At 37.2% G+C, this 18641-nt stretch overlaps 1 protein-coding gene and 1 pseudogene across 3 annotated transcripts; one reads left to right on the top strand and one right to left on the bottom strand.

Annotated features, from left to right (window-relative positions):
• Positions 1 to 5192: 5192 nt before the first annotated feature.
• Positions 5193 to 9169, top strand: LOC132299784 (eukaryotic translation initiation factor 3 subunit C-like; annotated as a pseudogene).
• A 401-nt stretch (positions 9170 to 9570) lies between these two features.
• LOC132299785 (cell division control protein 48 homolog C) lies at positions 9571 to 18576 on the bottom strand. Of its 3 annotated transcripts, none has more exons than XM_059796599.1 (10): positions 17437 to 18575; positions 14502 to 15118; positions 13912 to 14064; positions 13115 to 13231; positions 12933 to 13041; positions 10926 to 10987; positions 10754 to 10818; positions 10453 to 10654; positions 10168 to 10302; positions 9571 to 10032 (listed from the first exon to the last, which is right to left on the bottom strand). In XM_059796599.1, exons 1-10 carry the CDS (start codon positions 18419 to 18421, stop codon positions 9985 to 9987), a joined length of 2493 nt encoding a protein of 830 aa, XP_059652582.1. In that variant the 5' UTR covers positions 18422 to 18575; the 3' UTR covers positions 9571 to 9984. The 3 variants fall into 3 exon arrangements, with proteins under 3 accessions (XP_059652582.1, XP_059652581.1, XP_059652583.1); XM_059796598.1 differs by having other exon boundaries at positions 10926 to 10991; positions 12937 to 13041; positions 17437 to 18573; XM_059796600.1 differs by lacking the exon at positions 12933 to 13041 and having other exon boundaries at positions 10926 to 10991; positions 17437 to 18576.
• Positions 18577 to 18641: the final 65 nt, after the last annotated feature.

Here is an 18641-nt window from a genome sequence, read left to right on the forward strand (position 1 = left end):
ATGGCCATTTTACAATATGAGAGGATAGTTTTCCCTTAAACTAGTCAAATTAAGTTTAAAACAATCATTCTAGTCATTCCATGATATTTGAAGGGGTTCTACGGTCATCGATTATGAATTACCAAAAGTACCCTTGCTTGGTTCAAGTAAAATTCTGACACTAAAATAACCATAACTCTCAACATAAATGAAATTTGAATATGAGGTTGGTCTCATTAGAAAGCTAACTTAAAATCCTTGAAAATGGACTTAAGAATGACCTAATTTGGGTTCAGAACGAAGAAGTTATGACCGCCCGAAGTTAAGTGATTCAAGATATTAAACTGATGAAGCCAAAAGGGTGCACTGGGGGACTTAAACCGGTTCAAGATGGGTAGTGTGCCCAACCACGAACCAAATGCACCCCATTGAACCAGTTCAATGGGGCTGAACATGTTCAAGATGACCAGAACCCTAAAAATGCCCCAGAAAGCTTAAAATTTGAACTTGTGCATATATGCACTCCTTTGGTCTCTTTGTGACCTTACTTAAAGTCTAAACATGTCCCAAAACTTTCATTTGATGGTAAAAATAATACAATTAGGTGACATTACATTCAAATAAAACCATACATGAGTCCATTACACCATTAAAGTTAAACAAGTTTGTCATACATCAAAATATGGCCTTAAGGCCTTACATGAATTTCGAAATCATAATCAGACCATGAGATACAAGAGAATGGTCTCAAAACCATTTCTACCCACGTAATAGATAAAAAATGACCCCTAATACTATTTACAACAAAAGGGGTAATATATACATCAAGTAGAAAAGAAGTCCAGGTTTCTTTCAGTCCGACCAAGCTTGTCGTGGATTGTTGTCCGTTACTTCTTTTCCGTGTTCTGAAAAATGTAGAGGGATGAGCACAAGGCCAGTAGAGATTGCCTACAGGGCATCTCCTAAAATTAAGTAGACAAAACACATGCTCAGACACGTCAATGAATAGAGTAGGAGAGTGTGGATCATACCGAGATCACACATCATCAATAATTAACAAGCAATCTACTATTAACCATTTGAAATATTGCAATGCATGAAATGGCTTATGCAACGCATTCCACACACACACTCTCACACCCAATCCACATACCAAAAACGTACTAACTAACCGGACTTTGGTACCTCTGTCGTCCCTTGGGAGAATTTGTTAGTCGTCCCTGGAAAAGGTGACTCTCAACTACCATTTGGGGCCCGAGGTAGCTAAATTACTCACGAGTTCCTCCCGTATTCCTCTTAGCTAGCTAGCACCACCGATAGTGGGGTACCTCCCCAAAACTGGGTTTTGAAAAACCTTTCTTCAAATTTTTCCAATTCACATCACCAAAATTTTATTTACAACACACCCAATGCTCAATGCCAATGTAACAATATTAATGCCATGCTCATAATGGTCTACAAACTCAATTTGACATTCACATTGGCAATTTTACAAACACCTAACATACTTGGCATTTCAAGAACACTAGAAATGTCAATTTAATATCAAGTAGCATGCTTGCTCCCAATTAGCCACCTAAACCATTCAACAATTAAAATTTCTCATCACATAAACAACAAACAAATTGACATACACCATCAATTTAATAAAACCCTAGCATGCTACTACCAAATTGACATCAAATTCGCATGTTAAAATTGGGGAAAAACATGGATTCAACTACAAAATTTAAGGACTATGCAAGTTAGAGAACTCTACCTCTTCGAAGACAAAAGCCTTAATTTTTGAAAATCCCAAGGTTGACCAAATGGTGATTTGCTCCGATCAAAACGAAGAGCTCGACAAGTTCTCCGACTTTGCCTTAAGTGGCAATAGCAAATTCTCAAAGGGCTAGGCTAGATCAAGCCTTGAATTTGTGTGGAGAAAAAAAAGAAAAAAAGAAAATGAGAGAGAAGGAGAGGAATTTCGTGAGAGAGAGAGGCTAAAAAATGGGTTCAACCAAATGGCTTTAAGACCATTAAAACATTGCATGTGGTCCCCACAACATAAAAATCTCCCTTTTTAATATATATATATATATATATATATATATATATATATATATATATATATATATATATATATATATGAACCAATTAAACCACCACCACACAATTTTAACTTCCAACAATGCAATTATGCACGAAATGTAGTGGACCTGTGACACAACTCCTGTGCACAACGATTTCGGTTGCAGGTCCCACCTGGGACCTCCCGGCCCAAAAATAAAAAAATACCGAAATGACAATCATTGCATTTCTAAGAGTCCCAAACTCAATGGAATGCCCCAACTAACTCTCAGACACACCCTGTACACTCTACGGTGTCCGGCAAGTAAAACGAGAAAAGACAAAAATACCCTCGAAAAATAAAAAAAATTCCAGTAAATGGAAAATGGCAAAAATAAAAACTATTACAATGCCTTCAAGCATTTAAAAGCAGTGTCCTCGCTGATTTTACTATACTTATCATAGTGATCGGCTGCACAACCATATGCGAGTATACGAACAACAGTTGTCGTATTTTGTATAGAAGACAACCCCAAATGACCACTCGCATCCCTTTTTTTTTTTTTTGGGTAAAATAGTTATCATAAGCTTTGACATCATTAAAGATGCAAAGAAAAATCTCTCGTCGCATCCTGAATTGCCTATGAAAGTACTTTGGTGGATATGTGCAATTCTTGTCGAAGTAGTCTTTCATTAGCTAATAGTGGCTTCCCTCTCGGTCACTATGAATGTACCGCTTCTTATTACGGACTTGAAAAACTTGCTCAACTATCTCTGGTCTCACTGAATTCATAATCTCGTAGAATTCTTCTTGATCCTATTGAATCAACGCGGCAATAGAGTCATCTTCCGAAGAGCATGACGAGGAAGATGAACAATTAGAGTCTGCCAATGGAAAAACTTGTGATGACGAAACCATTGGAATTTCAAAATTGAAAAAGATGGATAATGATATTTTGCTACAATTGAGAGAGATGAATGTAGTGATGATTTTCAAATGAGTAAATGAGTATTCATTATATAAGATGAAAACTAGAAATTTAACCGTTAGAAATATAGCTGTTAGGAAAAAGTTAAAAATATATATATATTTTAGAGCAAAAATTCAGAGAGCTTGATAGAGTGCATGTTTCTGGAGAGTGAAAGTTGTTGGCTCTTGAAAAAGTTGAAGTGGCATTTTTGGAAAGCCAAAATCCGAAAAGGCTGGTGGGAATGCTCTAAGTAGACCATGAAACACCCGATTCACACATGATTCTTTACAAAACAGACACCAAACTCAGTGTAGGGTCAATTATTTTTATTTTTAAAAATTTATATTATTACAAAATCATTCTACATCCTACTATCGTACTCACATGATCATAGGTAGGGATGACAATTAATGTCCAAATCCATTAAACCACTTAAGTCCACTCACTAAAATTAAATTATTTGGGTATTCAAACTTAAGTGAGTGGGTCAATAATGGATAAAAAATAGGTACTCATTCAATTAAAGGGTCAATGATGGGCGAAGAGTGGGTACTCAACTTAACTCGCTCAAATAAAATCCCATTTTTTTCTCTCTTCTGTTTTCTTTCCTTTTTCTGTCATAAAAAAGAAAAGGAAAATTGTAATGCATGAAATACAAAATTTAAAGTAAAAATAAATTTTTTTTTCTTCAAATAATCATCATAATAATAATATTACTGGAAGTGTAGGTGTTCTAATATTATTAATATTAATATCTTCTCTTTTATCTCTCCTCCCTTTCTCTCTCCTCCTATTCTCTTCGCCCTGTTTCCCTCTCTTCTCTCCATTTCTCTCTCCTTTGTTTTTTTCTTTAATTGGTACTCACGCACATATGCCACTCTATTTTCTCTCATTTTTTACATCCAAAAAAAAAAAAAAAAAAAACTCTGTTTTCTCTGAAAGTAAGTTGTATAGTAACTTTATTTTTCTAAAAAAATAAATAATATAAAATATAAAAGGGGAAAAAAAATTATAACAAGTGAGATCAAAAAATTAATAAGTTTAATATAAATTATATATATATATATATATATATATATATTTTGGTATTCAACAATTAAAATAATTTGACAATTTGTATCTAAAAATATTAGAGTAATTAGATTGGGTGTGTGTTGATTAACTCATTTAATATTTAACCATTTTATCACCCATTATAAACGGGTTAATGATAGATTATAGACATTGACTCGTCCATTCGTGATTAGGCTCAAAACCTGCACAAATCCACCAAATTGTGACCCCAAATCATGGGTGAAGTGTGCTTTCTAGAAGTAAAATTACCGTCCATTGTTTCCTTTTCCGTGTGAAAAGGAAAATGATTTCCACTTTTTTTTAGAATAATGAATTAATATCTAATAATACAAATTAATGGAGGGTAAAAATGTAAATTAATAATTAAGTACTAAAAAAAATCCTGAGGCGGTTAGAAAACTCTATATATAGAGAGAGGCGGTTATTATAGACAGCGCTTGGTGAAGGTAATTCTTTGCAATTATCATGTAAGGTTTTTATTTTTTATTTTTTATTTTTTTTATTTTTTTTTATTTTTTCATGTTTTTAAGTCAAATTTAGGGCTTGTGAAGTCTCTCTCTTTGTTTTTTTTTCTTCACTCTTTTTATTTGTATATTTGTATTTGGTGGTTAGGGTTTTTTATTTTTTGGGGATTTATAATTTGACTAACTCATTTCATATTTAATCATTTTATTTTTCATTATAAATGGGTTAATAATAGATTATAGGCACTGATTCGTCAATGGGTGAGTAGGCCCAAAACTCGCACAAATCCACTTGATTGCGATTGCGAATTTACGACCGTTAATCATAGGTGAAATGTACTCCCTAGAAGTAAAATTACCGGTCGATTGTTTCCTTTTCCGTGTGAAAAGGAAAATGATTTCTAATTTATTTTAATAGTAGTTAACTTTTTCAGTGTGAAAAGGAAAATGATTCTTACTTTTTTTTTAGAGTAATTAATTAATATATAATAATACAAATTAATGGAGGGTAAGAATGTAAATTAATAATTAAATATTAAAAAAAATCCTAAAATTTCATTTTAATTTCAATTCCTATTCCTATTCCAATTCAAATTCAAATTCAAATTCAAATTCAGATTCCTTTTGCAAATCCTAAATTAATCAATTCCAAACAAAGGCGGTTAGAATAGGCAGAGGCGGTTGGAAAATCCTAAAAGAAGGCCGCTAGAAAATTCTACAGAGGCGAAAATCGACGGAGGCGGCGGTGGTGGTTTTTCAAGTATCATGTAAGTTCTTCTTCTTCTTCTTCATGTTCATCATGTTTTAAGTCAATTTAGGGCTTGTGAAGTCTCTAGTCTCTCTCTCTGTTTTTTTTTTTTCTTCACTGTTTTTATTTGTATACATGTATTTGGTGGTTAAGGTTTTTATTTTTTGGGGATTTATAATTTGGTTAAAGGTTAGTTTTTTTGGGATAAATTTGGTGGGTTTCAGATGAGAATGATTGAACCAGTAATCTAGGCTTATTGTTTCTGAAGTCACTGTCAATATTCAATTTTTGATTTTTCTCTCTTTATACATTTTTAAATATTAGTTTTTTTGTTTCTTTTTGTACAGATTTTTCTATCTTTATTTCTTGGATAAAACTCTCAGAGAGGACAATGGCAATGGCATCCCGGTTTTGGATTCAGGTTCGTAGCTTCAGTTTCAAATCCCAAATTTCTTATTTTATGTTTGGATGCAACTTATATGTACATCTCAATGAATATACTTATTATATACTTCTTTATGCTCTTTAATTTTAAGAAAGTTATTGTCATTGTTGTTAATAGGATGACAGTGAAGCTGAGGAACAGGAGAGTGATCATGATGAAGAGGTAAGTGCTAGGGGAGCAGGCGAATCCACCACTACAGCCACCCGAAGCAAATATCTTCAGGCGAATGTCAGTGATAGTGATGATTCCGACGGGCAGAAGCGTGTTGTCAGACCTGCCAAAGACAAACGCTTCAAGGAATTATCTTCTACTGTTGATCAGATAAAGAATGCAATGAAAATTAATGATTGGGTCAGATTGCGAGAGAGCTTTATCAAGCTTAATGAACAACTAGAGAATGTCATGAGGGTAGCGTAGTCTGAAAAGGTCCCAGCCCTTTACATCAAAGCTCTTGTGATGTTGGAGGACTTTTTGAGTCAGGTTAATATTGCCAATAAGGATGCGAAGAAAAAAATGAGTTACTTGAAGCAAAAACTGAAGAAGAACAACCACCAGTATGAGTATTTGATTAATAAGTGCAGGGAGAACCATGATAATGAGGATGAAAGGGGTGATGAGAATGAGCAGATAGAGGATGAGGGTTCAGAGTTTGAGGAGGACCAATCGAAGATCACAATGGGGTCAGATTCAGGGGATGAGGATGAAGAAAAGGGTGGTGATGGTGAAACTGAGAATGGTGGGGCTTGGGAGAAGATGATGAGCAAGAAACATAAGATGATGGACAAGCAGCCCAAAAAGGATGACCGACCCGAGATTACATGGGACATAGTTAACAAAAAGTTCAGAGAGATTGTAGCGGCACGGGGTAGGAAGGGAACTGAAAGGATTGAACTGGTTGAACAGCTCACTTTCCTGAGCAAGCTCGCTAAAACCCCTGCTCAGAAGCTTGAAATAATTCAGAGTGTTGTCTCTTCACAGTTTGATGTTAAGCCAAGTCTTCTCAGTGGTCACATGCCTATAAACATGTGGAAGAAGTGTGTGCAGAACATGTTTGTTATACTGGACATCCTTGTCCAGTATCCCAACATTATGGTTGATGACATGGTGGATCCTGAAGAGATCGAAAGTCAAAAAGAAGCAGACTTTAATGGGACGATTGAGTATGGGGAAATTTGGTGGCCTTCCTTGAAAGGATATATGCTGAGTTCTTTAAGAGCTTACAATGCATTGATCCATACACTCGTGAGTATGTGGAAAGGCTCAGGGATGAGCCTATGTTCTTGCTTCTTGCTCAGATTTCCAGGAATATCTAGAACAGGTTGGGGATTACAAGACTGCCGCAAAGGTAGCACTAATGCAGGTTGAACTCATATACTATAAACCGCCAGAGGTATATGATGCTATGAGGAAGTCGGCTGAGCAGACGATGAAGAACAACATGGATATCCTAGTTTTAGGAATATACAAGCATGGAGATGAGCGGGTTAAGGCCCGAGGAATGCTTTGTTCTATATACCACCATGCTTTACTGGATGAATTTTCAAATGCCCGTGATTTGTTGTTAATGAGACATTTGCAGGATAGTATCCAGCATATGGACATTTCAACCCAGATACTTTTTAACAGAGCTATGGCGCAGCTTGGTCTATGTGCGTTTAGGGTGGGACTAATTGCTGAAGGACATGGTTGCCTTTGTGAACTCTATTCAGGTGGTAGAGTGAAGGAACTACTTGCACAAGGTGTCTTCCAAAGCCGATATCATGAGAGGACTCCTGAACAGGTATTAATATTGTTCATAAAACTAATAAGCATAACTTGTAACTACATGTATCTTTCACAATTATGCAGGAATGACAACCTACTTGGAGTGGTATGATTTAATTTGTGGGTTAACTATTGGTCATGCATGAGTCATTTTACAAAAAAGGATTTCCATATTGTTGCTTTTTAATTAAGAGTCCGACACAAGTTTAAGTCTTTGTATTTCTTCTGTTTTAGGAAGATAAATGTTTTTTCAGCTTCTAAGATGTTATAGAATACTATGTTTCTATTGCTATGATAAATGTATTTTCCGTCTTCTTTGGGTTTTTTGAGAAACATTTCTGCTAGTCGACGTTGCTTTAATATAGCTTATCTCTTATTTTTTTGGTTAAGAGTCTAATTTCTGTTGTAAATGATTGCATTTTGTCAGGAACGGCTGGAAAGGACGCGGCAGATGCCTTACCACATGCACATAAATCTTGAGCTTTTGGAAGCAGTCCATCTAACATGTGCAATGCTGCTGGAAGTTCCCAACATGGCAGCCAGCAGCAACAATGCCAAACACAATGTCATAATCTGTAAGACTTTTCGGCGATTACTTGAGGTGAGTGAGAGACAAACATTTACTGGTCCGCCTGAAAACGTAAGGGACCATGTAATGGCAGCCACCAGAGCTTTTAACAAAGGTGACTTCCAGAAAGCGGTTGATTTCATCGAGTCCCTTGATGTCTGGAGGCTCCTCAGAGACCGGGATAATATTCTGGAGATGATCAGGGCCAGAATAAAGGAAGAGGCCCTGAGAACTTATCTTGTTACTCATTCGTCATCATCCTATGAATCTCTGAGCTTGGATCAGCTTGCAAAGATGTTTGATCTTTCAAATGTCCGGACTCATAGCATTGTGAGCAAAATGATGATCACAGAGGAGCTCCATGCTAGTTGGGATCAGCCAACCCGGTGCATTGTCTTCCATGATGTTGAGCACAAAAGGTTGCAAGCTCTGACATTCCATGTGACCGAGAAGCTGTCAATCCTGGCAGAAAGCAATGAGAGGGCAACAGAGGCAAGGAATGGTGGTGGTGGTGGATTGGACAGCCTGCCCCTGCGGCAGAGGGATGGCCAGGATCATGCTGTTGATGCCTCTTCTGTTGGTGGTAAGTGCCAAGACAACTTCTCATTCTCACAGAGGCAAGGCAGTACCAGTGGGTATAATGCTGGTGGTGGGAGACCGTTGGCTCCAGGCCGAACTTCTGGGGGAGGCTATACAAGAGGAACAGGAGGAGGGTATTCTTTCGGCTACCAGAGCACACGGTGTCAAGATGCTGCATGTGGGAGAACTAATCTGGCTGGTTTGAGAAGAGGATTACAGATGAATGCTTCAATCCCATTGGTCAGTCTTAATAGGGGTGGAGTTTGCATTTTTTGACTCTAGTAAACTAAAATTTTGCTGTAAGTTGTTACACAACATTTTATCTCTGTTTTGAAATTCTCGATGAAGTTGTAATTAATGAAATTCGTTTTTGTCCAAGTGTTTTCTTTTTTTGTATGACTCAACCAAATGCCATTGATGATGTTTGTTGATTTGATACAGGTGACATCCAGTAGCATTTTGGGGTTGTATGTGGTACGAACAAAAGCAAAGTCCTGGGTTTGAATTTGAAATTTTTGAAATTCTCAATGAAGTTGTAATTAATGAAATTCGTTTTTGTCCAAGTGTTTTCTTTTTTTGTATGACTCAACCAAATGCCATTGATGTTGTTTGTTGATTTGATACAGGTGACATCCAGTAGCATTTTGGGGTTGTATGTGGTAAGAACAAAAGCAAAGTCCTGGGTTTGAATTTGAAATTTTATCCCTCTGAGAGAGAGTACATATAACAAAATATGGTTCGACATGTCCATTTAGTATAAAAACTTGGGGTAATTGGAGGAAAACTATTTCAAAGTTCAAATCAAGTGTCTTTAAATCTAACTACTTTAAGGGGAAACTCGTATTTTTTCAACAAATAAGTAAATTTTAATCAAATCCCACAACCATTTTTAGCTAATATATACCTCAATCCCGCTACCAACAACAAAATGAATGAAAAATGAAATGGCTCAAAATTGCACACATCTTTCTGTTTTACAAACTATTGAAACACATTGTACAATAACTAAATTTGATTTCACAAAAAGAGAAACAGTACTACAAAAACCAAGCGATGGTGCTATAGCCAAAACTTTTTCCCAAGATGGAGAGTACAGGCACAGATGCATCAAATACAAGCCTGACAAACTATTTCAATCCTAAGATGTAGTGACCTATTATGGTTTTGTATTGGAATAGCTCTTCCACAATAGGGTTTGGCACCTTTGACATTTGCACTAGAATCTGAGTGGCGTATTATGGTTTTCTATTGGAATGCATCTTCTACAATAGAGTTTGACACCTTGACATTTGCAGTAGAATCTGAGTCTGGACAACTCAAAACTATCACACACTACTCAGCAATCAGGCTGCTCTGAAGCTATCCGACAAACGTTGATAGTATTGTTTTTGCTGCATTCCAATCGAATGAAACAAGAGAAAGATGAACTTCCGGATAAATAAATAAATAAATAAGATTGGATAAAATGGAGCTGTCCAGGTTCGCATTCATCAGCATTGGATGTGGACTCGGAAGAGTAATCATACCTTGTCTGACACAGATGGGGAGATCTTCTCCAATGCCCGGTTGAAATGTGTTGTCGTGATGGTCAATGGAATGGCATCTGAAGTGCCCTGAGCTAACAGTTTCTCTTCCAGGGCAGCCATTGCAGCTTCATTCATCTACACAAACAGAAATAGAATCAACTACTTAAAGAACGACTGATAACAAGGAATACTTGTGCATAAACAAGCGTGCACTGATACGCGTGCAAACAAGTGCACAAACACAGAATTTGGCTCCAACTGCAATTATGGGAAAAAGAACCAAACCAGTGCAGAAAGATCTGCTCCACTTAAGTTTTCGCAAGCCTCATTCCTCCCAATAGCTATCAAATCAACACTGGCATCTATAGGTTTCTTCCTAGAAAGAGCTTTCAAGATTAATCCACGCCCATCTGGACTGGGCAGAGGGACATATAAAAGTTTCCCAAACCTTCCAGGCCGCAAGACAGCACGGTCCATCACCTCAGGCCTGCCAAAAGTTTTATAGCAAGATCAGAGAGGTAAACTTTGACAGATAAACGATACAAATTATCAGCGGAATCTTGGAAAAAGGAACCATATGTTATACCTATTTGTGGCACCAATCACATAAACACCCCGTCTCTGTTCTGCACCATCTAACTCTACCAATAGCTGCAATAGTAAGAAATGGATTCATATTCAGATGCATGTACAATTAAAGAACGCAAGAGTAGGTATGCACGAGTAAATCCAGAGACACAATTTGTAATTTATCTAACCTGGTTTAAGAGCCGCTCTACAACCCAACTCCCTTCTTTTCCACGCTTAGTTGTCAAAGCGTCTACCTGCGAAAGATGAAGCAACAGTTGTGAAGCATAACATTAACATCCACGGATAACTCCATCCAAATCACCATGAAAAGAAATCCTCAATGCCACTCCTATACAGACAGTCATGGACCTATGATTCTCACTATCATTTCATCCATAATCAATGGAAAATAGACCTAAATGTTAAACAGAAATGGGTATTCCACATACAAATAAATATAAATGGCTTAATTTGTAATCCTTTGCCCACCAAGTGTAAAGTGAAAACCAATAAAATACAAATATTAGTGGACCCCTTGTTTTCTTAATTAGTAAAGAAATCATAGAATTTCTCTTTAGGAACTAAGCTTCACTGAAAAGGAGAGAGAAGAGAGGGCGAAAAAAAAAGATAAACAAAGAAACAAGTTCTGCTTCAAGCCGAAGCCAGAAAAGAAAGATACATGTAAAGAATTAGGGAGATGAGTTATGAGAAGCATTTTGTTTCTTTAATTTTTGGCTTAAATCTTAAATTTTTTTAGCAGGTTACTTTACTGCAATACCTGGACAGCCATGAACTTCCTAATTTATTCAGTTCAAATTCCTGATTTCATGCAATCAAATCACCAGGCAATTAGCTCCATTACTCCAGTGTTTGACATGCAGCCACGATTATGTAATCGCCAAATCACCAGGCAATTAGCTGCCAAAGAATAAGCTATTGCTCTTCTTCCAACCCTTGGTACCAAATCTAAGTATGTACAGCAGATGCATTCCACTTAACAAAAAGGTAGAATTCTAAATTCCCCTGAATGTATGATCTCTAATAATAAATGCACGTCATGGTTAAAATTAATAGGAGATTCCATCCTATAATGAAGATAAACTCCATGTGGAAAAGGGGAAAAAGGGAAAAAAAAGAAAAAAAGAAAAAGAAAAAAGGACTTCCAAGAAAACCTCTCAAGGGAGGGCCTTCTCTCTTGAGTTACCCTTCCACTAAGAGAAAACTTTGAATAAGAAAGAAAAGGACTCGTGAAACCTCTCAAGACAGCTTTCTGCTCATTCTTTTTCTTATCTCCTCACAGGAATCTGCTTTACACCAGAGGTCTGTTAATGCCAAAAAGGTTGACATGATGAAAGCCATACATTCTCCCTGGCAGACCTAAATTACTGTAAATCAGCTTCACTTAGGAAATCATTGAGCAAGCCATAGTGCCATACCAATGTGCCATACAGATGAAATAGTTGTTCTTTCCTGGAAGACAACAACTTCATTTAAGAAAATAAATGCAAGTAGTATAGGACCTTTTTTTCCATCAAAACTCCCTTGTAAGAGTTTAAGAGATACTTAACAAGGAATCTATGCCTGCCTTGTGATACAATAAAAGAACGTTAATAATAACATAACATAACATAAAAGGGACAAATAATTCAAGTGGGAAAATATAGCTATCAACTGGCCATATTTTCCATGGGTGGACTAATGAGTTCTCCTTTAAGAGAGAAGAAGAGAGATTTCTATTGAGTTCTTCCAAAAGTTTAACTGATTGTGTCTACCACCTCCTTGTAATGGAAAAGCATCTTGTATAACAAAGACGTGAAATTCACTTTCCGGCTCTGGAGACCATCTCCCATCAATTGGAATATATTATAAGGCCTTTTTGGCCTTTGAGTAAAACGAAGCCAGCCCATGATGTTGAGGGCTGGTGTGGTCCTTGAGAAGGAGCAACAAATGGCTGTTGAATCTTGTTCAATAAAATATACATAAAGATTCAAAACTGGGATTGTCTCAAGAGTTTACGTATTTTCCAACAATAAGGAAAAATGACATCAGAATGCACACAAACTCTTTGAAAACAGACAAAAGCAAGGTAGAAAACTTATGATAGATATAGTAATTAACAACAATGATGCCAATAAATATGATAGTAAGAGGAACAGCAAGAACAAGATAACCAGCATTCAAGGAGTAAGAACAACATGCCTCATCAAAGAAAAGTATGCATGGAGAACATGTCCTTGCGCGACTAAATATTGTCCGAATTGCCAACTCGCTTTCTCCGACATATTTATTTAGAAGTTCGGGGCCCTTGACAATAAACATAGTTAGAAAACATGCATATTCAGACAAAGGATTTGAAAGTGAAAACATTGTGACAAACCTTAATGTGTATGAAATTAGCTCCTGCCTCATTAGCAACAGCCTTGGCAATTAACGTTTTACCACAGCCTGGAGGCCCATAAAGCAAAAATCCTGTCTCTAGATCGATTCCAAATTCCTGAAAATGTTTCCTAAATATAAGAATCCAGAATATAAAATGTAATAACCAGGTATATAAGTTTACTGTGCTGATGGGAAACAGACTGACAAGACTTCAGAATACGAAAATATTGTGAAAGACATTATAATTGAGTCCAAAAAATTGGAAAGGATGAAAGAATTTGAGGTGAATGCAGCAAGAATCCAATCATAAAACAACGACTGGACATAAGTATACCCCTCCTGCCCTCCATGTCAAAAGATTGGAAATACTCAAAAATTAAAAGGCAAGAATTATTCCAAAGTAGATGACTAGGAGAGTGTCTTCTTATATCTAAAAGGTATAAACAAATTAAAGCAATATATTGATGTTAGTTCATGCCATAGAGATCTTTAAAATTGTAATACAATGATTCAACATAATTATATCGTCGTGTCATAAGTGTGCAAGTATTCAAAACTAAATCCCGAAACTGTTTCAAAGTTGATGACACTAGAAATGGCTTACTTATATCTAAAAAGTATATACGAAAATAAAATCTGTTTATGCATGTTCAAGCAAGAGAGATCTTTAAAAATATAATTTAAGTCCATAAATAAACCATAAGGATGTAACAATGTGTGAAAACCAGTAACAGTTCTAAACAATGCGTGAGAGGGTAGAAAATTGAAAGTCTATGGAGGAAGAGATATAGTTACCTCATAATTCTCGGGATATTTTATGCGTCTAACTATATAATGATCAAATTCCTGTCTCAACACATCAAGTCCTCCAACATCTTCCCATTTTACATTAGGAATGGCAGAGAATCCTTCTCTTCTTAAAGAGGGTTGAACCATTTTAGCAGCTTCCTGAAGATGATCATCACAGAAAAAGGTTTACAGAGTAAAAAAACAAGTTTTCTTCTAAAATCTATAAAACAGAAAGGGAATAGTCAAGTATTGGCAACATAGAGTTATAGTACGACACTGATTTTAACAACAAATAAAGCTACAAAGCTAGAGGTCATTAACTCATTATAATAGCATGAAATATGTCTGTTTCTTCAAGTACATATTTAAATGAACATTCAAATTCCTTGGTAAGGAATTCAATATTTTAAATCATCCAAGTACTACAGGAAAATGAAAACAATTTTCAGAGGAAAATGTACAGAGAACAATTGCTGAGAACCTAAGCGGAGAATAAACTAGGTCAAAATTACAATCAGCTGTTAAAAGCAATTGAAAATAAACAAAGTGATAAAAAATAGGCAGTACACTTCTGAATATAGACAGAATTAGATTACCTCAAAATCAGCCATGGTGATACTAAGCTTCTCCATCTCTTCTGGCAACCATGGATATCTCCACCACTCTTCAGTATGATCCCCATCTGCAGGTTCTCTGGAAAGCTCAGATTTCCTTCTGTCTATAATTCTCTTCATAGCAAGGTTACCCGCTTTGTTAGCTAGAGCTGCCAAGTCAGCACCAACAAATCCAGGCGTGGACCTGGCTATTTTCACAAGATCGAAAGCACCTTCAAGTCTAAGATTACGTGTAAGCACAGTGAGAATATCAACCCTCGCAATTTCATCTGGAACACCCAAAACAATCTCACGATCAAATCGTCCAGGCCTCCTTAATGCAGCATCAACAGCGTCAGGCCTGTTGGTAGCTCCGATTACTAGAACATAACCAGGTTTGCTATCGGGACTTTCTGCATTTGGATTGTCATCAGCTGCTTGTACAACCCTATGTGACTCATCCATGCAAGTCATCAATTGTGTCACAATTCTTCTTTCCATTTCCCTATTTAGATTCTCTCTTTTTGAAGCAATTGCGTCAATTTCATCAATAAATACAATAGATGGTGCAGTCCTGTGTGCTTTTGAGAAAAGCTCCCGAATGTTCTCCTCTGATGCACCTGAAATTAACACATCGAAAGGGTAATAGCGATCAGCAGTTGAGTCTATCATGAGGCTGAGAGCAAGGGAGGAGGAAGAAAGAGTTTGCTGAAAATAGGCAACAATTACTATCTTTATTTATTAGGTGGATTTCTACTTTGAACCCCCGAACTTCTGCTTTTATACAAAGGAACTAAATGGCATGTTTTGAAAAAAGAGAATGGCCTCCACATAACAGTTGTTGGGCTAATGACCGAGAAGAAAGTAAAATTACATTATAACAACTTATATAACAGAAAAGTCAACAATCTTCTGATTTAATTGATCAGTTCAGGACACCACCACTTTGCCTTTTCTCTCTCTACACCTCATCCCTCTCTTCCCTTTTTTCCACTCTCTGAGTCTCTCTCTCTGTACCACATTTACAGTACCTCTCTGAACCCAAACAACCATCCCTAGCACCACCACCAAAAACAACCAATCATCTTCAAAATGCATTGCTATTGCTGGATTCCTCTAAGTGAGTTAAGGACTTGTGTCTCAGAAATGACACTCAGATATAAATATGGAATATGCGTATGACATGTCTGGTCAAACAAGTACCTAGCAACCATATTCGATAACTCAATTTTGATATATAATTGTATACAAACTATCTTATTATGTTATTTATTTATTTTGTTTACAATACAGCTAGGAAACGAGTTAAACACACATGTGAACTGGTCATGTTACATTAAAACGCCATTTACAATAAAAACAAAGAACAATATTAACAAATATGAATATTTAGTTTGTCCCCATCACCTTGGATGGATTCTCGTAAATCTGATACCAAGACACATACTTATAACTGACATACATACCCAAACCCGAATCTATATAATATAGATTTCCACCACTAGGATCACATAATCACCATCCAAACTAAACAAAAAGCAAACCCAAAGCCACAACCATGCATTCCCAACTTCACACCCTACCACAACCTCCAGGCTTAGTTCATTGCCAACCCCCAGCCCCTACTATCCAACACATGACGTCTGCACCACCTAATACTATCTCCTTCACAGTGCATGAGTAACCTTTCCAACCATCTCAACAAACCTAAAATCACAGCATCCATGTTCACTCAATCAACTGCCATTGCGAACCCATTTTTGGCATATGTGGCCAGTGTTGTCAACCATCGTCATTCCAATACCATCACTGCGAGAATTTTGGTTTATCATCTCTTGAATATCCACCTTCAAATATCCTTGAACTATAACTAGAGGCCTTGCATTGGTATATGGATAATGGCGGAGAGACCTAAACAGTTACAAGATGTCATAACCAGTAATCAAAAACAATTAAGCCAAAACTTCTCATTACTAAAACTTTTTGTTTCCACCATGAACAACATGGCCGTTAAAATGGAGGTAGAGATGGAGGCTGGATGATTGTCGTTTGGTGGAGATGGGAGGGTGGTGCCTCAAGCGGTAATGGTGGTGGGTTTTGGCGTGAAACAAGATGGTGGAGATGGATTTGTGAATGTGACAAAGGCAATGGTTGATTATGAAGGTGATGGGGGTGCTGGAGGTGTGGAGTGGGGATTGAAGGGGAGAGGAAGAGGGAGCGAGAGACCGAATTCACTGTTAGAAGGAATTATGTTCTGAACCTCTTCAAAAGAGGAACCTTTCTCTTCCTTAATTCGAAGAATATCATTGACTCCAGGTCACGCAAAATAATAGTCATTACGGCATATAAGTCAACAAATAATTGCCTCTCTCCCTTCAACAAAAGTCTAAACAAGGTGTCAAGTAAGAAGTGAATGTACGCTGGAACCACCCAAGAAATGCTTGTCATGGGATAAAGTGGCAAAATATATCTGCCAGAGAGCAATTGTAAAAGAGCAGTGAATGGATATATGAATGGAGTTCAACAAGATCTGCATTAAACACGTATATAAGCGCTCAAGGCTGCTTTTTTTTTTTTTTAAAACCTCAATGCTTCTTTATGTATTATTGTTCAAAACATTTCATTGACATTTACATTCTTGAGTAAACAACCAAGTAAACTCTATCTAAGATTCAGTAGTTTAACTATGCGTGCTACCGACAAGCTGTGAACTACACATTCGAAATGACCTTTGCCAACAGAACACTCCAGTAAAAGTCTACAAGAACTTTTACTACGAATGAAGATAAAGATAAGTTTTAGTAGCGGAAGTTCACAATAACAGTTATCAGTCACATATGTTTAGATTTCATACATCAATTTAAGTCTAATACCAATTGTAATATTAATACAAGAATTTAGGAAGAAAAAACAAAAAATAAGATGAAGTAAAGAATACCTGAAACACCAGAGACTAATTCAGTAGCTGAAATTTTGTAAAAAGGAGCCCCAGTCTCATTAGCAATTGCATGAGCCAGCTTCGTCTTACCACACCCCGGTGGTCCGTGCAACAAAATCCCTGCCATTGGCTTCACTCCTAGCCACCGTGGCAGCTGTGGATGGAACAACGGAACAATCACCTCCATCTTCAATTCCTCCACCACGGAAGACAACCCGCCGATGTCCCTAAACATTGGCCCATCCTTCCCCTTCACCTCCTCGCCGCCGCCGCCGCCGCCGCCGCCACCACCCCCACCACCATTCATATATTTTCCTTCTCTTCTCGCTGAACCAATGTCTCTTCCAAGCAAATCAAACTTCTTGGTGGCCTTATCATTAACATTCTCCTCCAATTCCACATTATTCTCTTCTACCGCTTTTGTTTTCGGTTTCACATCCTTCTTCGATTCACTGTACCTCGCTCGCAGCATGGACTTCATCAAATCAACCTCGGGCTCGAAACTCTCCCCGTAAATTGCATCTTCCGATGTCGAAACAGCTCCATTATCTTCCTCGGACGACGATGAAGATTCCGAATCCGATGACGATGAAGACGCGGATTGATCATCACCCTTTTTTTGCCTCCTCCGAATGTGCTGGGCCTCCATGCGCTGCAACCTCTCTTCACTGATGTCAACTTTCTTCATCTTCTTCCGAAGAGGACTGTCTTCATCTTCAAAGACATTCGACGTTGACGGAGGGTCTTGATTGTTTGATCTGCTGATCTTCTTCTTCTGATTCTGCAGGAGCATTGTATCTAGGGTTTGTTGAACGGCTCTGGTGAATGGCTGAAGCTTGAGACGTCCGTATTCGGAGAAGTTCGAGCGGAGGTACTCGACCATCTCGTCGGAAGTGGTGTATTTGTGTTTGCAGGATTCGATGTTACGACGAAGTCGTTCAAAGAGCGACGGCGATGAAGCACCTGTTCGTCTTCTTCTTCCCATCTCTCTCTCTTTACTTTCTCTCTGTAGAATTTGGAGCTGAGGTGCGAGAAAGGCGTAGAGAAAGGTAGAAGGAGGAGAGGTTTTGGGCGAGTTAGGGTTTTAGTTAGGGACTCGGTGAGTTTTAAAAAACTTTGATTTTTTGTACAAGGATTAAAAAAAAATTGAAACCACCAAATCCAATTGGAAAAAAAAAAAAAAACAAAAAATACAGGTAAATTTT

Source organism: Cornus florida, unplaced genomic scaffold, assembly GCF_030987335.1.
Source record: "Cornus florida cultivar Cherokee Brave unplaced genomic scaffold, ASM3098733v1 CherokeeBrave_3.0.0_Hap2_Chr03, whole genome shotgun sequence".
NCBI classification, from domain to species: Eukaryota; Viridiplantae; Streptophyta; class Magnoliopsida; order Cornales; family Cornaceae; genus Cornus; species Cornus florida.